We start from the raw sequence: 21,708 nt of genomic DNA on the forward strand, positions 1-21,708 counted from the left end.
GCTTAAACGCATAGGTATTTCTCAGTCTGATTTATGTTTTTGTTGCTCTGTGGATGTTGGTACTTTTCTGCATGCGGTGTGGGAGTGTCTTGTCATTGCTGTCTTCTGGAGGGAGGTGATGGGGTTTCTTGCTGATAATCAGGACTTTCCTTTCCTGCTCATCCTGTGATATGCTTGCTGGCAGTTATTAATGATGTAGTCTCTAGCTCTCATAGATGTTTGCTGATTCGCTTCCTGCTATTCTGCGCTTGTAAAGCAGTAGTGATGACCGGGAAGGATACTTTCCCTCCCCCGCTGTCTCATTGACTCAATATGGTCAACACATATGTCCCGTTGTATCAAGCTCTATATGTAAGTCGCAAGTGCCCTAAGAAATTTGACAGAATTTGTACCCATTCGCTCTTGCTGGATGTTTTGACGGATGCTCCAACTAGTTTGTCCCAGTAGGTTTTAATGGTATACTGGTGTTCTCTGGGGGAGGGGGTTGGGGGAGGGAATTGTCGGGATGTGTGTGTTTGCGAGTGTGTGTGCGTGTGTTTGTCTCTGCTGGGCTTCCTCTGGTTCTTTTCCCACCTTGTTGGTGGTGTTTGTACATTTACCGTATTTTTCGCCATATAAGATGCACTTTTTCTTCCCCAAAACTGGGGGGGAAAAGTTGGTGCGTCTTATACGGCGAATACACATTAAAACCCTGTCCTATCGTGGCGGTCCCTGCGGCCATCAACGGCCGGGACCCGCGGCTAATACAGGACATCACCGATCGTGGTGAAGCCCTGTATTAACCCTTCAGACGCGGCGATCAAAGCTGACCGCCGCGTCTGAAGCGAAAGTGACACTAGCCCAGCTGCACCGGGAGGTGTCTGCTCCGTGCCGGGATCCCCTGCATGGCCGGCACTCTCCTTCATCGTCATCACGTCGTCGCACACGCCGTCTCATCATCTAATAGGAGCGGTGTGCGGAGCGACGTGATGGCGGCGACGGAGAGCGAGGATACCGGGCAGCAGAGACGTTCCGGAGCGACGGGGACACCCCGGGGATGCGGCGACAGCGATGGAGGGCGACATCCAGGGCAGCGGTGATGAGTGGTGATGGGTCCGGAGCGTCGGGGACACGTGAGTATTACCTCCTATACCAGTTGTCTTCAACCTGCGGACCTCCAGATGTTGCAAAACTACAATTCCTGGCATGCCCGGACAGCCAACGGCTGCAACGGGAGTTGTAGTTTTGCAACATCTGGAGGTCCGCTGGTTGAAGATCACTGTCCTATACTTTACATTGCATTCTAGATTTTCTTCCTTTAAAATTGGGTGCGTCTTATATGCCGGAGCATCCTATGTGGCGAAAAATACGGTAACATGCAAAATTTAAATAAATATATATTTTTTTTAAGTATTGAATGGATTAAGATTTTTTTTATATAAGTAATTTACAAATCTGTTTAACTTTCTGGCATCAGTTGATTTAAAAAAAAAAAAAAATTCCGTCGGAGTAGCCTTTTAAGTATAGACACACCATGAAGAGCGGGAGGAAAAAGATGCATTGGTCTAATTCGTCATTGTCCAGACTGTCCATGGTGGAATGGCCCCAAGAAAGTGGTATGATAGACTGCTATTGACATCATTTTCCAGAGCGTCCAACAGGAATTGCACAAAAGGGTACTGCAGGAAGAGGTGCAAGATCCTGAGGTCTTTGTGGCCATTGGTCATCCTTTCAAGCAACCTTAGTGGTGTTTAAAGGGTTATCCAACACAAGGGGACTTTAGTAATTAAGTAGCATACAGTAATGGAGATGTTTATCAAGGATCTGTGCTTGTGTTGGTGGTAAATGGCCGTGTCCTTTGTCCTCCATCACACTGCTGGCTTTTTTTGGGGGGAACTGACAACATACTTTGTTTCAAGTTGGGAGGTGACTTATTTCCCTCCCATATATCGGTCACCCCACCCATTGTACAACCTGACACACAAGCTATGGATGATGAATGCAGGCACATGTGCGCCAGTAATGTCATCAGGTGGCTGGCTTCACACACACAGGCAAAGCACCTGACTTGTGATGTAGTGTCCCGGGCAACTGTGAAAGGTCCGAGACAACACTCATTTTGTTTGACACCAGCCACTAAACACAGGTAAGCAGAGTATATTAGTAACTAGACCAACTTTGCTGCCATTGTCTTACATTCAAAGAAACAAAAATCCCAGAATACGCCTTTAAAGGGGTTATCCAGGAAAAAACTTTTTAATATATATCAACTGGCTCCAGAAAGTTAAACAGATTTGTAAATTACTTCTATTAAAAAATCTTAATCCTTTCAGTACTTATGAGCTTTTGAAGTTAAGGTTGTTCTTTTCTGTCTAAGTGCTCTCTGATGACACGTGTCTCGGGAACCGCCCAGTTTAGAAGAGGTTTGCTATGGGGATTTGCTTCTAAACTGGGCGGTTCCCGAGACATGTGTCATCAGAGAGCACTTAGACAGAAAAGAACAACCTTAACTTCAGAAGCTCGTAAGTACTGAAAAGATTAAGATTTGTTAATAGAAGTAATTTACAAATCTGTTTAACTTTCTGGAGCCAGTTGATATATAATTTTTTTTTTTCTGGATAACCCCTTTAAGAGGGAGCCCTGGAATAAATAATTTACCTTACCTTGATAAGCTTGTTAATTCAAAAACTTTACTTCTACATATTGGTCTCATACCTCTTCCTCCCTGCACAAGCTCACATAACTTTCCAATAAAAGTCTTTACTGCAAAGTAGATTTCCGCCATTGCTGTCACAGCAACTAAGGTAAAATAGCTTCCCCCTCAATAGTGTAAATGAGATAATATATAACATAATAAAATAGATTTCAGTACAGATTTGTTATTATTTCTAAGATAAAAGGGAGAAGCAATCTCTATAATTTGGCTTCTCAGAGACCGGCCTGACAGGATGGATACCACAGGACATCTAAGCCAAAAGTCAAAAGGAGAACTGTAGTGCCATATAACTTATCCCCTATGTGAAGGATAGGGGACAAGTTATAGATCACGGGCCCCCCTGCAATCTCATGTACTGGGCCATGGCAGGATGCTGGAAGGGGGTTTGTCCATCCCCGCATGACACGGCGGCCGATATGACCCCTTCATGTATCCCATAGAGATACATGGAGGGGACGTGTCTGTCGCAGCTTTCTGCTGGGGATGACTCAGTGCTTCCAGTAAACTGCCATGGCCCCGTACAGAAGATTGCGGGGTCCCAGCGGTCAGACCCTTGTGATCTATAACTTATCCCCTATTCAGGCAGACTCTTTCTGTAATAATAACCTGTGAGGATCTCCGCCGTCTTTCGGTACATGTACCACCTCCAATCCTGAGAAAGAAAAGATGTTTACACCTCCTGAATGAGCATTTACAACAATCTGGGGCAGCCTTTTCCTGTTCTAATAGAGTGCAAATGTTCTTGTATCCTAGCATACATACTGCGGATGGTTTTACCAATGTAAAACCGCCCGCAGGTGCACCTGAGCATATGGATGATGAACTTAGTTCTACAAGTAATAAAGTGGGGTACCTGCCAATCAATCCCTCCCAACCTACAGCATTTCATTTCACCATTGAATCTACATATTGCACAATGCCTACATTTATAGTTACCTTTAGGGGGTACTTTATCCAACCAGTTACTTGTGTTCTCTTCTAATCTAGTACAGCTCCATTGGTTCCCCAGTGTGCAAGTACGTCTGTAGGAGAACAAGGGTTGCCTAATTGCAACTTCCCTAAAGTCTGAATCATTCTCGATTAGATGCCAATGGCGAATGGCGGTTTGAATGATTTGTTCATCGATGAATGCTGGAACGAGAACACAAATCATTTTTGATTCACGACACCTTTTCTCTTATCAGATAAAAGATGATCCTGACTTAAATTCCTGGCTTTCGCCAAAGCCGAACTGACCTCATGAGAAGGATAGCCTCTTTGAACTAACCTTACAGATAACTCCTCGGCCTGTCTCTCTAATTCATATCATCATTGTCTAAGGCGGATGAATTGTCCGTATGGGATGGCTTTCTTGACGTGGGGGGGGGGGGGTGACTCTCATAGTGGAGCAACACATTGGTCGCTGTCTACAAAAGGATTCATGGCAGAAAAAATTTACAACTTCTCAAACGCTGCCAAAAACAGGTTGGCAAACTAGCATGCATCCGGGGTCCCTATCGCAGTTCCAGAGTCCTGGCGGAACCATATGTCCTGAGATCTGAATGTGTTATGCGACAAAATGAACTGCATCGATTCACCAATAAAGTCAACAACTTCTTGCGGCTTTCCAACATCCTGGAGGAACTTTCTCAACACCCGGACCCCCTCAATTTGGGGGATCCGGGTGTAGAGACCATCCACATCCACAGATGCTAAATGATAATCATCCTGCCAAGCAATATCAGAGAGGGCCCTCAAAAATTCACCTGTGTCCTTCAAATAGGTGGGCAACTGTCTTAGTTAGGGGCAAATCAACCATTCTGACAGGCTTAGGTCACTGAGCCCACCCCCGAGACGATGGGTCTGCCCGGGCGGGGGGGGGGGCTCAGTGAATACCAATAAGGTCTACGCGGGCATTTAGGCAAGAGCTTCTCCGCTGTATGTAAAGGAATGACTCCCAGTTCCACATATTTGTGTAACATGGACTACAGTTTGCCCAAATATTTAATGGTTGGGTCTGACGGTAAAGGTGTATATATTTCAGTATCATGGAGCTGATGCTGGGCCTCAGAAAGATATTGCTCCCTCGTCAGCACCACGATATTGCCCCCCTTATCCGCTTTGTGGAACACTAGATGCCTCTGCGACTTAAGCCATTTTAGGGCCCTTTGTTCACTGGGGGTGAGGTTATTATTGGCCGCAGGGTACATCAACGACCTCACCTCACTGATGACACAGTTAGTAAACACCTCTGTTATGTACCCGGAATCTGAGGGGGACAGAACGTAGATGGATTCCCCCCAAAAAGGGCTGCACTGCAGGTGTTATATCCAAACCACTTACAGATATGTCGGATACATTGGGCTAAATGACAGGTACGTTATCAGTTAAGCTACACAACAATTGTGCACCCGATCTGTAAACACACTGAAGCCCAATGGGCCTACTTTAACTAGAATTTCTCCCGTTTTTTAATTTTTACATGCATCTCTTTTGCTTTTTATGAATATACTTGTTTGTTATGTTGGTTCTTACACTGTCTTTTAACTGTATGTATATCACTCACCTGTCTGGCAGCAGCGCGTGTTTATGTGCACACGCCAGGCATTTGTGTACTGGTTGTCATGGCAACGAGCGCCACTGATGTATTTCAAGCGCGCTGGTCTCACGTCATACCAGTGAGCCGGAAGAAGCGTATATCGCGAAACGTTGCTCTGTTTTCACGCATCTGTTTGCATCTGTACTTGTCCTCAAGAATAAAGCTGCATTGAATCCTCAAAGAGAGTTGCCGTCCTTTCTGCTCTTTGTTTGGATAAGTTATATTGCACTACAGTTCTCCTTTAATGAAGTCTCAAATGTTAGGTATCAGGCAGCATGGCTAACACTAATGTGATATATATTCTTGAATTGTGGCTTCAATTTAGTAGAAAAGTTGTAGCAATCATATTTAACATACACTACTGGGAATCACAGAGTACTGGGGGGAGGGGGAGAGAATGTTACCACAATATTTAATGCAATAAGGTCCAGCACTTATTTTACAATTCTCTTGTATATCGATTGTCACATAGTTTTCTTACTTGCTTTGTTTTGTCCATTGCCTTCAATATTGAGAGGTTCAAGTCCTCCAGTGCTGCCAGGACACTTTCATAATCCCCCAAGTGCTGAGAGAAATAATCTGCAAAAAAAGAGAGGAAGCTTTATATATAATTAGGCCTTGAAGGTCCAGCACAGGACAACCATTTGGAGGGGACTTTGAAGCCAATCCTCTCTCCACTAACATAATTTCTTATGGGTTGGTATCTTATTAATGATATATACCATATCTCATAACAGTGTTTCATCCAAATATGTCCACATAACATTTCCTCATCTGCAGAACCCCCAATAACAATGAGTAACATACAAAAAAAGGTAGAAGTTGGTCACCACATTCTGATACACAACCATTGTATGAAATAAGTATACAGGTGCTCACTGCTGCGGCTGAACTACAAATACAGGAAAAATATTACAGCAGCACACTGCTAGCACCAAGCTATATGTGAAATATGGCATGTTTTCACTTAGCAATACTACTATATTGAAAAATGAAAGTTCTTAGCTTACCATTTGGCCAAACAGTATATACCATCCCACCAAGATAAGGTGACCTCTTTGGGACGGACCCTACACTATAAATATGCCTCTCCCAGGCTAGCACTGAGCCTAATTTTCTGGGCATTTAAGGTCAGGCACATCCCAAATGGTAAGCTAAGAACCTCCATTTTCAATATAGCAGTGTTACAAAGTAAAAAATTGAGGCTCAGTGGTAGACTGGGAGAGGCATATTCATAGTGTAGGGTCTGTCCCAAAGAGGTCACCTTATCTTGGTGGAATAGTACACACTATTTGGCCAAATGGTAAGCTAAGAACCTTCATTTTTCAATTTAGTAGTATTGCTAAGTTAAACATGCCATATTTCATATATGGTTTTGTGCTAGCAGTGTCATGCTGTAATGAGTCACATACAGTTATTTCCTTTCTTTTCTTTGAACTAAAGCTCACGAGGCACAGTTTATGGTCCAGTGTGTCTTATGGTCTCAAAAATACAGTATTTCACTTTATCTAAATACTACTTCATCTTTGTTAGCAGGTTGCGGAAAATATTTAATGTGAAATGCTACAGTTGCCTGTAATGCCAGTGGTTGGCATCCGCTGGCATAGAAACATAGAATGAGAGAAACATAGAAACATAGAATGAGATAAGAACCATTTGGCCCATCTAGTCTGCCCAATAATCTGAATCCTATGAATGGTCCCTGGCTCTATCTTATATGAAGGATAGCCTTATGCTTATCCCATGCATGCTTACACCTCTTCACTGTATTTGCAGCGCCACTTCTGCAGGAAGGCTATTCCATGCATCCACTACTTTCTCAGTAAAGTAATACTTTCTGATATTACTTTTAAACCTTTTCCCATCTAATTAAAAACTATCGGGGAGATTTATCAAAGCATTTAGTAGATTTTTTTGCTTAAAATTGTTGCAAAAAAGTCGCAAATGTGACTACTCTCTTTTTTCTCTTTTATCTTGCTTACCAAAGCAAAAAGTGATTTTTGACTTGCAGTGGTCAGAGATTTATCAAGTGCGAAATTCGCAAAAAAGTCGCATTACATGAAAAAACCTACTAAATTTACTCCAGCTCAGACATGGAGCAGAAAAAGCCACTACAAAGCAAAAAAAGAAAAATTGCTTACGTGAAAGAAATTTATCAACAGGCTGAAAGCAGTTGATAAATAAGTCGCACATAAGCAAAAAAAATTGTAAGAAAAAAATAACTAAAAAAAGGAATACATAAGCAAACATTGATAAATGTCCCCCTATGTCCTCTTCTGGTAATTTTTCTTCTTTTAAATATCCTTACAGTATTGATTCTCTTTATGTATTGAAAAGTCTCTTTTATATCCCCTCTCTCTTCTTTCTTCTGAGCTTTACATGTTAATGTCCTTTAACCATTCCTGGTAAGTTTTATCCTGCAATCCATGTACTAGTTTAGTATCTTCTCTGAACTCTCTCTAGAGTATCTATATCCTTTTGGAGATACGGCCTCCAGTACTGCGCACAATACTCCAAGTGAGTTCTCACCAGTGTTCTGTACAGCGGTATGAGCACTTCTCTCTTTCTACTGCTTATACCTCTCCCAATACATCCAAGCATTCTGCTAGCGTTTCCTGCTGCTCGATTACATTGTCTTCCTACCTTTAAGTCTTCTGAAATTATTACTCCTGAATCCCTTTCCTCAGATACTGAGGTCAGGACTGTGTCAAATACTCTATATTCAGAGCGAGGGTTTTTACGCCCCAAGTGCATTATTTTGCACTTGTCCACATTAAATTTCAGTTGCCAGAGTTCTGACCATTCTTCCAGTTTTTCTAAATTCTTTTCCATTTGGCGGATCCCTCCAGGAACATCAACCCTGTTACATATCTTTGTGTCTTCAGCAAAAAGACACACCTTACCATCGAGACCTTTTATAATATCACTAATGAAGATATTAAACAAAATTGGTCCCAATACAGATCCCTGAGGTACCCACTGGTAACAAGACCTTGCTCTGAATATACTGCATTGACTACAACCCTCTGTTGTCTGTCACTCAGCCACTGCCTAATCCCCTCAACAATATGGGAGTCCAAGCTCAATGACTGTAGTTTATTGATAAGTCTTCTATGTGGGACAGTGTCAAAAGCCTTCCTAAAATCTAGATATGCGATGTCTACTGCCCCTACGCCATCTATTATTTTAGTCACCCAGTCAAAAAAATCTATAAGATTTGTTTGACATGATCTCCCTGAAGTAAACCAATGTTGTTTTTCATCTTGCAAACTATGGGATTTTAGATGTTCCACAATCCTATGCTTTAGTAGGGTTTCCATTAATTTCCCCACTATTGATGTCAGACTCACTGGCCTATAGTTACTTGATTCCTTCCTACGACCTTTCTTGTGAATGGGAACGACATTTGCTAATTTCCAATATTCTGGGAGGACTCCTGTTACCAGTGATTGGTTAAATAAATCTGTTAACGGTTTTGCTAGCTCACCACTAAGCTCTTAATAATTTTGGGTGTATCTTATAAGGCCCCTGTGACTTATTTGTCTTCACTTTACAGAGGAAAAGGTTCTACATTTTCTGTCTAAAGACACATGCATCAAATGATTCATTAGTGTTCCTCCCTAATTGAGGTCCTTTTCCTTCTTTTTCATCTGTAAAAACTGAACAGAAGTATTCATTAAGGCAGTCCGCTAGCCCATATTCTATTCTACATAGCTCCCTTCCTTTTTTTATTTTATTTAGTTATTCCTTGCTTTATTTCCTTTTTTCATTTATATATCTGAAGAATGTCTTATACCCTTTTTTCACAGACTGAGCTAGTTTTTCTTCTGCCTGCGCTTTAGAAGTTTTTATAACTTGCTTGGCCTCTTTATGCCTAGTCTTGTAGATTCCCCTATCTTTTTTTTTTCATAATTACAAAATGCTAGCTTTTTGTTTTTTATGATTTTACTTCTGCTGACTACCACAGTGGTCTCTTTCTTTTTCTGCTTTTCTGACAAGTCTAATGCAATTTTCTGTTGCCTTCAATAATGTGTCTTTTAAGTAGTCCCATTTCTCCTGGACTCTATATCGTTCTAGTCTGGGACTCATTTATGACTAATCTCATTTTTGAAAAGTCTGTTTTTCTCAAATCTAAAACTTTTGTTTTTGTGTGGTGTGACTCCTTCACTGTTCTTATATTAAATCACACTGACTGGTGATCACTAGATCCCAAGCTTTTGCATACAATAATATCATATACCAAATCCCCATTTGTGAATACCAAATCCAAAATGCCCTCCCTCCGAGTTGGCTCCTCAACCACTTGTTGTAGCGATAAATAGGGAATTTAGAATATCTGTACTCCTGGCAGAACTTGCTATTTTGGTGTTTCAGTTTATATCCGGAAGATTGAAGTCTCCCATAATAACTTCTCCTTTCATTGTCATTTTAGCTATTTCCTCAACTAGTAGATCATCTAATTCTTTAACTTGGCCAGGTGGTCTATATATCCCACCTACTCGAGTTACTGCATGATTACCAAACTGCAACGTAACCCAAACTGACTCTATGTTTCCCTCATTAACTTGTATTAGGTTAGATTTTATGCTAACATATAGGGCCCCTTCTCCTCCTTTCTTGCCTTCTCTGTCTCTTCTGTATAAAGAGTATCCTGATATGGTTATGTCCCAGTCATTACTTTCATTAAACCATGTCTCAGTAACAGCCACTAAATCTACATTCTCAGATGCCATTATTGACCCAAGTTCATTGATTTTATTCCCTAAACTGTGAGCATTTGTAGATAGGACTCTGAGCTTGTCATTCCTTAACCTCTGTGCTACTGACATGTTCTGGCAATGTTTGGGGGGGGGGGGGGGGCAATTGGACTCATTTCACTCTTTTGCCCCCCCCCCCCCCCCCCTTCCAAGTTTAAATACTCCTTAGCAAATTCTTGGAATTGTTCACTGAGTACATTTGTTCCTTTGAGAGAAAGATGCAAACCATCTTTTTTGTACAGTTTCTTTCTATTCCAAGTAGAGCTATCATAAGCCACAAAGCCAAATCCTTGCTCTTGACACCATTTACTAAGCCATAAGTTGAACTCCTAAATGCCAAAGCAATAGGAAAACTCGTACGGTACTGCAGTGATTCAGGAGATCTAATGTATGGGCTTAGATGGTTCTTGCAATCAGATGACGGCGGTGCTCTGGCTAACAACAATGGGCAATAGTAGACATATTCATGAGAAGAAAGAACAAGTCGGCCACTCACCAAGGTCCATCTTCACGCTTTTATTCTTTTATTCCAGCTTAAATACTCACATGTACAAAGGGGGGAGAGGAGGGTACAAAGGCAACAAGCTCCATTTCACACTTAACAAGTGCTTCTTCCGGCCATACATGGGCATACATGCGCCTCTGCCTATCATTCTGAACGATATGTATCATTACCAAATGTGATAAAACATCCCTTCACCTCTGAAACTTCATTGCAAGCCAGGTCATTTGTCCCTAGTGACAAGAACATCCATGTCCCCTTCCTGCTTTGCTTGCTTGACAATATTAAGAATACATCTTCTATCTCTTCCAGCAGTAGCACCAGGGAGACATCTCAGAAAACCATTTTCCTTAAGCTCCACACTTCTTATGATTGAATCACCCAGCAACAGCTGCTTCCTTTCAGACTTCACTTTATCTTTTTTGTCCTTGGCTGCAGTCTTGCATACATTAGACATAGTTTGATGTATGCATGACTGCATAGTTTAATGTATGTAGTTTGTCATGCCCCATCTCCATCAGGTTGTGATTGCTGCTCCGCTGGCCTCTCACCTGCTTCCTCCTCCGAGGTTGCAGTTCCTGGTCTGCCCCATATGGGTCACGCCTGTGCACCAGCTATAACTTAAAAGACCAGTGTGTCTAATGGGTCCTCCACATATCCCTGCCTGGCATTACCTATTTAAGGCTGCTGAGGCTGTGAGCAATATTGTGTTTTTTTTGCCATAGTGAAGGTGTGCATTCCTGTTCTGATATCCTGTATCTGAGAAGTGCCTATTTACCTGACATTGCCTCTGCCTGACTCTTGTGTACCACACTGACTCTCTTGTGCATGACCCAGACTGTCAACACTGAACCTGAGCTTCTATCTATCAGGGCATCCTGATTCAAAAAACACTGGTCTATGCACACATCCTATGGACAAGGTGAATGGTAATAGCCAGTTGTCAATTTATTTATTTATGTTTAGTGGAATAAAAGAGGAACGGCACAACATAAAGGTTTAAGAAAAAGATGACCCAGGATTGTTATTTCATGAGGAATAAACAATTTACTAAAAGATGTTAGAAGAGCTGACTGGTCCTTCTTACAGAGGTGTTTTGGTGCAAGCAAATACATTTTTTATTCATTATATATTTACAAATGTAATAAAATAAAAAGTTATGATATTTTCTAATAAAATGGATGTATAATTTTTTTGTTTTGTTTTAAGAATCTTTCTTGACTTCCAGAGGAAGAAAATTTATCATGTGGTCATGTGGGTGAATGGCTTGTAAACAGTTAACAGGAATGCATCTTCTGACTTGCTCTTAAATCAACTGGGGCTAGAAAGTTAAACATATTTGTAAATTACTTCTATTAAAAAAATATTAATCCTTCCCGTACTTATCAGCTGATGTATGCTCCAGAGGAAGTTGTGTAATTATTTTCAGTCTGGCCACAGTTCTCCCTGCCGCCACCTCTGTCCGTGTCAGGAACTGTCCAGAGAAGGAGTAGTTTGCTATGGGACTATGCTTCTACTGTACAGTTCAAAGCAGCAATTCATTTGAAATTTTTTTTTTCCACTAGAGTATCACTTTAACTCACTAAGGATGAAGGGCGTACCTGTATACCCTCATCCCACTCCCCTTCTATGATGCGGGGTCATGACCTGACCCCGCGTCATAGTGGGGTGGTCACAGCCAGGGCCGGAATTAACGTGGGGGCGGACGGAGCTGCCGCTCCAGGCCCCTACATGAAAATAGGCCCAGCGGCCTGCACAGGCGGCCCGCATAGGCCGCCCGGCACCTGCGATAAATATGTTAACAGAAAAAGAGGGCCAGCCCTGCACTGTCCCAGGCAGGCCCTGCTTCTTACTTACGGCGCTGGGTGGTCACATGGGCTGGGTAACCTCCTGACCAGCGTGACTCACGTCACGGTATCATAGGACGCTCCTCCCCCCCTGTCAGAAAGAGGATCATATGTGCTGCTTTCCTGCCTGACCCACACCTGTCAAAAAAATTTATTGTGTGACAGTGGCTGAGGACAGTAGTACCTTTGGCATCTCCTCTGGCTAGATTTGGTCCTGCCAGGACACCGTAGGAGGTGGAAGCTGCAGTCACAAGGAGAAAGAGACGCAGCTCCCAGGCAACAGGTCACGTGACAGGCACAGAGACAGACAGCAGCTGTAAGTGATCATTGCCCCCGTGTTGTATTCATCTTTCTACAGGTCATGGTAGCTGGCACCAAAGGGGTTAACCCACGCAGCTTATGAGGCAGGAGGTGTCGGTATATTCTCTATCATCTTCCCCACTATACCTGGAGTTGGGCTTCCTGCTGATTGCATTGAGACTGGGCTGTATAGCTGTAAATCAGTGGTCTGGAGGCACTACAACTCCCAGCATGTCTTGACAGTCAGTGGATATCAGGGCTTGATGGGAGTTGTAGACTCAAACCAGAAGGGGAGGGTGAGAATGCTGCTGCCTTAGTGACCAGGTAGTTGTGGCAGTGATCAGATGCCATACAGCACACATGGTGGGAGTTGTAGTTTTGTAACAGCTGGAGGCACCCTGGTTCTGAAAGACAAAGGGTGAGAGCTGACCTGTGTAAAGGAAGAGTGGTGCAGTGGCCCATAGCAACCAATCAGATCGCTTCTTTCATTTTTCACAGGCCTCTTCAAAAATGAAAGCAGCGATCTGATTGGTTGCTATGGGAAACTGCACCTCTCTTCTTCACAGGTTTTGATAAATCTCCCCCAATGTGGGACTGTTTGCAAAAGGTGCACTGTGTAGAAAGCCCCCAAAAATTTCATTTATTTTTTTCAAATTTGTCCCACAAAAATTTGTTTGTGTGTTTCACTGTAGATTTCGTGGTAAAATAAGTCATGTAATTGCAAAGTATAATTGATAACGCAAAAAAACAAGCACCTATATGAGTCTGTAGGTAGAAAAATGAGAGTTATGTCTAGAGATGAGCGAATCGGAGCTGACTAACCCGAATTCATTACGAATTTCAGAAAATATATGCGAATATCACCGCGATTCTATTGCGCAAATCGCTTAATTAAACTCCATTTACTGTGTTGCAGGCTCCAGGGCATCTAAAATGGCGGATCCACATGTCAGTATATGGGGCAAGGAACGCTGGGAAGGCAAGGCAGGAAGGGAGGTAGGCGGGATGACCCTGAATCACATGCTGGATGCAGCCTATCAGCAGCCAGTCACCCCTGTGATGTCACAGCCCTATATAATCGGCAGCCATCTTGCGGCCAGTCACTTCATTATATTACACTGCAGAAGGATCATAGGACGCAGAGCCTGTGTGTGTTACAGCAGTGAAGAGCGCAGTCCAGCAGCGTTTAACATCCTCCTAGTAACATCAGATAAAAGAAGCGATCTGATTGGTTGCTGTGGGCAACTCAGCAACTTTTGGACACTAACATATATTCAGCTATCCTGGTAATTTAATGTGCATACAACATGTGACGAATGCGCTTTATTTGTGTTGAACAAAATTGCTTTGTGTTGTTTTTTCATTTTAGATATTTCGATAAAAAAGGCCCATCAAAATCTTCAGCACCAGGCCCCTGATCCTCTTAATCCGGCCCTGGTCCCAGCGGCTATCTGCAGCCGGGACCCGTGGCTAATATTGGACATCACGAATCATGGTGGTGTCTGGCATTAACCCCTTAGATGCCGCGATCAAAGTTGATTGCAGCGTATAAAATGTAAAATATATATATCCTGGCAGCTCAGATATTTTTATTAGATATTCTTGTAACAGTATGGACCTACAGAATAGAGATAAGGGGTTATTTTTACCTAAAAGTGCACTGCGTAGAATCGGAAGCCCACAAAATTACAAAAGGATGTTTTTTTCTCTATTTAGCCCCCCAAATATTTTTTTCTGGTTTCATAGTAGATTTTGTGGTAAAATGATGGATGTCATTACATAGTAAAATTGGTGATGCAAAAAAAAAAAAAACAAGCCCTCGTATGGGTCTGTAGGTGGAAAATTGAAAGTGTTATGATTTTTAGTAGGTGAGGAGGAAAAAACGAAAGTGCAAAAATGAAAACACCTGTGGTCCTTAAGGGGTTAAGCCTCTGTCCAGTAAAATATATAATTTTCCTATTGTCCTTAGGCTGCCTAATAAAAAAAACTCTTTGACTCACCTTCCTATGCTTCCTTGTAGCTTCAGTATCAGGGCACCGCCTCCACAAGCGGTGACTCTGCCTTCCCCTGAGCTGCAGAGCACAGAGTCAACAGCAAGGGGGGCTGACGGGGCCGCCCACCAATCATTGGCTCAGCTGGGACACCACTTCAGAGATTGCTGGGAAGAAGACTATCAGCGGAGACCAAACAGAGTTGGGGCGCCCCGATACCAGACCTACGAGGGAGCGAGGAAGGTAAGTTAAAGTATGTGTTCTTTTATTAGGCAGACAATCCCTTTAATAAAAATTTGGCATATCATGCTCTGGTGCATTTTCACTTTAGACTGGTGCAAGAAATGTGTATGACAAAGTTGCATAACTCAGGACAACACAGTGAATGAGCCTTATTTGCTCAAACCAGTCTCCCCCTTTAAATTGTTGCTTTTGTATTATGTGCATCCTTAATAATTGCTACCGTTCAACAAAGTAGCAAAAATAGATCTTTAGTACTTGGAGATTAGCGGCTGCCTGCCAATTTGCTTAAGTCACATATCTCATCTGCTTTAGGCTGCCAATTCTGGAAAGCTACTGGAAGACTTCACATCGTACTTTAAAGTTCTGTTTCCTTTCAAATGATCTGACGAGCAATTAGGCATCTACACAATAGACTAAGAATAACTATTCTTGTTCTGATAATGTTTAGAATTTACTGAAATTTACATTCATGAAGTTTACTAGATATTGTTTCAGAAAAAGCCTGGAATGATTTCACCTCAGTGGGATTTCTTCATCAATATTCATGTCATAAATGTCATAAGTGAAGTTACCCCATGATTTAGAAAGTAATCGATTATCAGCTTTGTGCTTACTTACTCAGGACCAATCTTAAGTTAAATGGCCAAAAACTTTTTATATGTCGTACATTTTGGCAAAACATAAATATAATATATTTCATAAGAAAATTTTATTTCCTTTTTATAGAAACCATGGCTTATAAAAACTCCACTAGGGGTCCCCATACCATCCAGAACATAATCCTGTCCGGCTGCAGGATCATTTTTGACCCAGCTGAAGCACAGGCTGGGACAAAGTCCAGTAAGTGAGGGCGGGACTAGAACCCCTCTGTACTCACTCCTGTCCTGTCCTGGTTTCAGAGCACCCTGCAGTGATTGGATGAAGAGACCCAGCACAGCAGACTTGGGAAGGAAGAGAAGTCAAGCAGAGTGAGGAACATGACCCCCTCCAAAGCAGAGAATGACAAACCAAGTGAGCAACAGAAAGAATGAATTTGTGAGAGAAGTATAGGTGCTAGACAGATAAAAAATATATGTACTTAATCAGGATTAGGTACTAAGTAACATATAACTTTTTATGTGGCATATGACAGGTACACTTTGACTTCTTAAGGACGCAACCTATTTCAGCCTTAAAGATGTACTCCGCCCCTACACATCTTATCCCCTATCCAAAGGATAGGAGATAAGATATCTGATCTCAGGGGTCCCGCTGCTGTAGCACCCCGCGATCTCTCCTGTAGCACCCCCTGTCATGTGCTGCACAGAGTAAACTTCACTCCATGCCTGATGATGGGCGATACAGGGGCTGGAGTATCATAACGTCACGCCCCGCCCCCTCAAGACAAGTCTGTGGGAGGGGGCGTGGTGGTCATCATGCCCACTCCCATAGGCTTGCATTGAGGGGGCAGGGTGTGACATCACGAGGGGGTGGGGTGTGACATCACAATATTCCGGCCCCTGTATCGCCCGTCATCAGGCACGGAGCAAAGTTTACTCCATGCAGCACATGACAAGGGGTTCTGCAGGAGAGATTGCGGGGGTTCCCAGCGGTGGGACCCCCGCGATCAGACATCTTATCCCCTATCCTTTGGATAGGGGATAAGTTGTCTAGGAGCAGAGTACACCTTTAAGGACAATTTTATTTTCGAATTTCCGTTTTATTCCTCTTTGCCTTGTAAAAATCATAACTCTTTGATATTCCCATCCACAGAACCATATGGGGACTTTTTTTTTTGCCCGACTAATTGTCCTTTGTAATGACATAATTCATTTTCTGTCTTACACATGGTGGTAGTATCTATATTGATCACAGTCTTGCACCTTTTGTCACAACACTTCCTTCTTACCTACAAGACACTAAGGACACAATACTGAAACTTAGGATATCACGGTCACAGATAGCACCATTTTAACTAGTTTAGGCATAATTTAGGTATTGAGGCAGTCTCTAGGTATTTAAGTACCAAAAGCACAATGTTTCACTAGCACAACACATTTGTTTTGTCTTTACTTAAATTCATACTCACTCTTTCTATCACCAGACACAAGGCACAGCTCGGTGGTTTCTTACACACGAATTACCCAAATTAATTTCTTAGGTGGTGGGAGAGCACTTCAGTTTTTTCTGATGATTTGAGTTTGTTCCCAGAGCACATTTTATTTTATGGACGCTACATAGACGACGTCCTGATTCTATGGGACGGGCCTTCTACTCTCTACGAAGAATTTATAGAGAAATTGAACTGTAATGATATTAGTATGACCTTTACCTCAGAAGTTGGTGGAAGGTCTATACATTTTCTAGACCTGAGCATCTATTTTGATGCACAGAATCATATACAAAAGGATAATTATTGCAAGCCGACATCTACCAATTCTCTCCTACACTGTGGGAGCTGGCATCCGGGTGCTCTTAAAAAGAGTATCCAGGTTGGCCAGTACCTGAGGGCTAGGAGGAATTGTTCCGAAGAATCCAACTTTATACACAAGAGCGCAAATGTCTTTCAGAGATTCTGACAAAAGAGGTTATCCATGCAAATATCTGAAGAAGGCATTCGACAGAGCATGCCACTCTGGGAGGAACACATTACATTGCTCTTAAAAAGAGTATCCCGGTTGGCCAGTACCTGAGGGCTAGGAGGAATTGTTCCGAAGAATCCAACTTTATACACAAGAGCGCAAATGTCTTTCAGAGATTCTGACAAAAGAGGTTATCCGTGCAAATATCTGAAGAAGGCATTCGACAGAGCATGCCACTCTGGGAGGAACACATTACTAACTGAGTCAAGAGAAATTGGTACTTCCAAAAAAGTTAGGTGTATTGGAACCTATGATGGCCAGACAGATCAGGTCATGTCGATACTACGGCGGCATTGGCATTTACTGTCTAGGGACTCTGATCTGCTACCAGTTATCGGTATGTCACCTATTGTTACATTCCGTAAAGGCTCTAGCCTAAAAGACCAGCTGGTACATAGTCACCTACAGACAGAACAGAGAGGGGGTAGTTGGCTGAGTGGAGGCAGAGTGGGCACGTATCCATGTGGCCATTGTAGTTTTTGCCAGAATGTTCAGAAAACAAAGATCACAAACCCTGTTGACCAACAAGTCTACCATATAAAGGGAATTTATTAACTGTGGATCCATAAATATCATTTATGTTGCCCAGTGCTCCTGTCCTAAGGTGTACGTGGGCAAAACCACACAGGAATTTTGTCGTAGGTTATCGCAACATTTGAGTAATATCAGGACTAGAAAGGATACACCCTTATCAAGGCTTATTCATGTGTTCCATAGTGGTAATTTACAAGAACTGAAGCTCACGAGCCTATGCCAATTGAAACTGGGACCGAGGAAGGGAAACATTGACACCTGATTATTGCAAGAAGAGGCGAAATGGATTTGGCGATTACGTAGTCAAGCACCATTAAGTATAAATGAAGGCTTCACCTTTGCGGCCTTTTTATGAGTTACAGGCTTCTTGTTTGTGGCTTTTCCATATGCAATTGAATTATTTATGGCACATTCATCCCATATATGGTTTATTAAAGGAAGGTGAAATGATGGAGGTGAAGAGAATAGAGCTAGTTATCAGTAGCGGGAATATTTACATACTAATTATAAAGTGACGTAGGGTTATTCACAGGATTGATAATAAATGTGGAAATTTTGAGTGGAATTATGATTATGTGGTGTAATCTGCCACTGGTTTCAGGAATAGGTACCGTATATACTCGAGTATAAGCCGACCCGAGTATAAGCCGAGACCCCTAATTTTAACCCAAAATCCCAGGAAAAGTTATTGACTCGAGTATAAGCCTAGGGTGGGAAATACCTCATCCCCCCCTGTCATCATCCAGACCCGTCATTAACATCCTCATCATCATCCCCTTGTCATCATCCCACACATCCCCCCTTCATCATCCCCTTATCAACCCACACATCCCCCCTTCATCATCCCCTTGTCATCATCCCACACATCCCCCCTTCATCATCCCCTTATCATCCCACACATCCCCCCTTCATCATCCCCTTGTCATCATCCCACACATCCCCCCTTCATCATCCCCTTATCATCCCACACATCCCCCCTTCATCATCCCCTTATCATCCCACACATCCCCCCTTCATCATCCCCTTATCATCCCACACATCCCCCCTTCATCATCCCCTTATCATCCCACACATCCCCCCTTCATCATCCCCTTATCATCCCACACCCCCCCCCCTTCATCATCCCCACACCCCCCCCCCCCCCTTCATCATCCCCACACCCCCCCTTCATCATCCTCTTCTCATCATTCGCCCTCAGTGGTCTTCAACCTGCGGACCTCCGGAGGTTTCAAAACTACAACTCCCAGCAAGCCCGGGCAGCCATCGGCTGTCCGGGCTTGCTGGGAGTTGTAGTTTTGAAACCTCCGGAGGTCCGCAGGTTGAAGACCACTGCGGCCTTCAACATCATCTAGCCCCCCTCTCACCCCCTTTAGTTCTGAGTACTCACCTCCGCTCGGCGCTGGTCCGGTCCTGCAGGACTGTCCGGTGAGGAGGTAGTCCGGTGAGGAGGTGGTCCGGTGGGGAGGTGGTCCGGGCTGCTATCTTCACCGGGGGCGCCTCTTCTCCGCGCTTCCGGCCCGGAATAGAGCCGTTGCCTTGGCAATGACGCAGAATTACGTTGGCAATGAACGCACCTCTGCATCGTTGTCACGGCAACGTGACTATTCTGAGGCCGGGCCCGAAGCGCTTAGAAGAGGCCTCCCCGGTGAAGATAGCAGCCCGGAACCACTATCCCACCGGACCACCTCCTCACCGGACAGCCCTGCAGGACCGGACCAGCGCCGAGCGGAGGTGAGTACTCAGAACTAAAGGGGGTGAGAGGGGGCTGGATGATGTTGAAGGCCGCAGTGGTCTTCAACCTGCGGACCTCCGGAGGTTTCAAAACTACAACTCCCAGCAAGCCCGGACAGCCGATGGCTGCCCGGGCTTGCTGTGAGTTGTAGTTTTGAAACCTCTGGAGGTCCGCAGGTTGAAGACCACTGCGGGTGGGGGAGTTCACTCGAGTATAAGCCGAGGGGGGTGTTTTCAGCACGAAAAATCGTGCTGAAAAACTCGGCCTATACTCGAGTATATACGGTATATTGTACATCACTCATTCATGATTGGATGACTCTTGTGATAGAAACCCAGTTATATATTGTATGGACTGAGGTTCTCTTCTGAATAATGTCATACATTCATGTTTAGTGTATAAGAGAAAGAAGATACTATGTGCTCACAATAATAAATAATCAGACATGGACATCATTTATGTTGGATTTTTGCTTTATTATTATTTTTATTTATGTACTGACATTAACAAATGAATAACTTTAGTCTCATCGATTTACTTACATATGTGGTCTATAAGCATTCATATATAAATAAGTTGGAGACATAGTAGAAATCCTCTAATATTTTAGCCTCACGAGATACATTGATAATGCTCCTTCTAGGAATTAAAGGGGTTCTCCGGTGCTTAGACATCTTATCCCCTATCCAAAGGATAGGGGATAAATTGCCTGATCGCGGGAGTCCCGCCGCTGGGGACCCCTGGGATCTTGCACGCAGCACCGCTTTTGTAATCAGTCCCAGGAGCGTGTTCGCTCCAGGTCTTATTACGGACGACCACAGGGCCAGCGGTGTGTGATGTCACGCCTCCGCCCCCGTGTGACGTCACGCTCCGCCCCTCAATGCAAGCCTATGGGAGAGGGCGTGACAGCTATCTCGCCCCCCTCCCATAGGCTTGCATTGAGGGGCGGAGCGTGATGTCACACGGGGGCGGAGGCGTGACAATCCCGGGGGTCCCCAGCAGCGGGACTCCCGCGATCAGGCATCTTATCCCCTATCCTTTGGATAGAGGATAAAATGTCTAAGCACTGGAGAACTCCTTTAAGTGCGGGCGCACGCGCAATACAATGAGAATATTCTCTTTTGCAGTCAAGTGCGTGCGCATGAGCATACAGGGTATTATGTCCATTCTGAGGCTAAGTGTTGGTGCGTAGTAAATATTGTATGCGCCGACAAAGGAGAAGTCCCTCTGTGCGCATTACTTGACATGCACGGGGGTACAGGGAGATGACGGAAGTCCCATGGACAGCCCCTTCAATGACAGGTATCACTGACGTGGGCGCAACACTTGTTTTGGATTGGTAAGTCCTGACAAGTGATTCAGGAAGTAATTAATGTGTGAAAAACCGGATTGGACATCAGTTGCAGATGTTTGCAACAGAAACCATGAATGGCTTCAGAGATCGGGGGCAGGAGAGTGATGCATTGAGGTGTCTATAAATACCTACTCCGCAATATTGAAACCGTCATTACCACTCTTGCCTCTTGAGAACGCCATTGTGACAGCGAAACATGTAGAGGTGGGCAATTGAGTGATCTTTTATACATACCAGAACGGTGTACAGTATTGTGGCTAATACAGGGCCATTTACTATTGATGATGGAGTGTTAACTCCTTATTACAGTTGACACTGTCCGTTCTGGCATCTATTTTTAATATTTTTGTTGGGGATCACAGTTTTAATACTAACTACAAAATCAAAGTTACGTTTTAAAGTCTGTTTGATAAGGGTTTTCCCCCCAGGCTTTGACCCTGAGGTTTGGTTGTTAGATGCCATCATTCATTTTACCATAAAATTTAAGGCAAAGCCCCAAAAATATTATTTGTGTGGGGAAATTGAAAAGGTTTCTTTTTCACACTGTACAATTT

At 43.4% G+C, this 21,708-nt stretch overlaps 1 protein-coding gene across 2 annotated transcripts in view; it reads right to left on the bottom strand.

Annotated features, from left to right (window-relative positions):
• NECAB1 (N-terminal EF-hand calcium binding protein 1) overlaps positions 1–21,708 on the bottom strand; it is a 309,035-nt gene that overhangs the window by 188,995 nt on the left and 98,332 nt on the right. For both annotated transcript variants that reach the window (XM_056522357.1, XM_056522356.1), the window contains exon 5: positions 5,755–5,852. In XM_056522357.1, the coding sequence (XP_056378332.1) occupies positions 5,755–5,852 (98 nt within the window). The remainder of the gene's footprint in view (positions 1–5,754; positions 5,853–21,708) is intronic.

The sequence above is a fragment of the Hyla sarda genome, chromosome 5 (genome assembly GCF_029499605.1).
Source record: "Hyla sarda isolate aHylSar1 chromosome 5, aHylSar1.hap1, whole genome shotgun sequence".
Classification (NCBI taxonomy): domain Eukaryota; kingdom Metazoa; phylum Chordata; class Amphibia; order Anura; family Hylidae; genus Hyla; species Hyla sarda.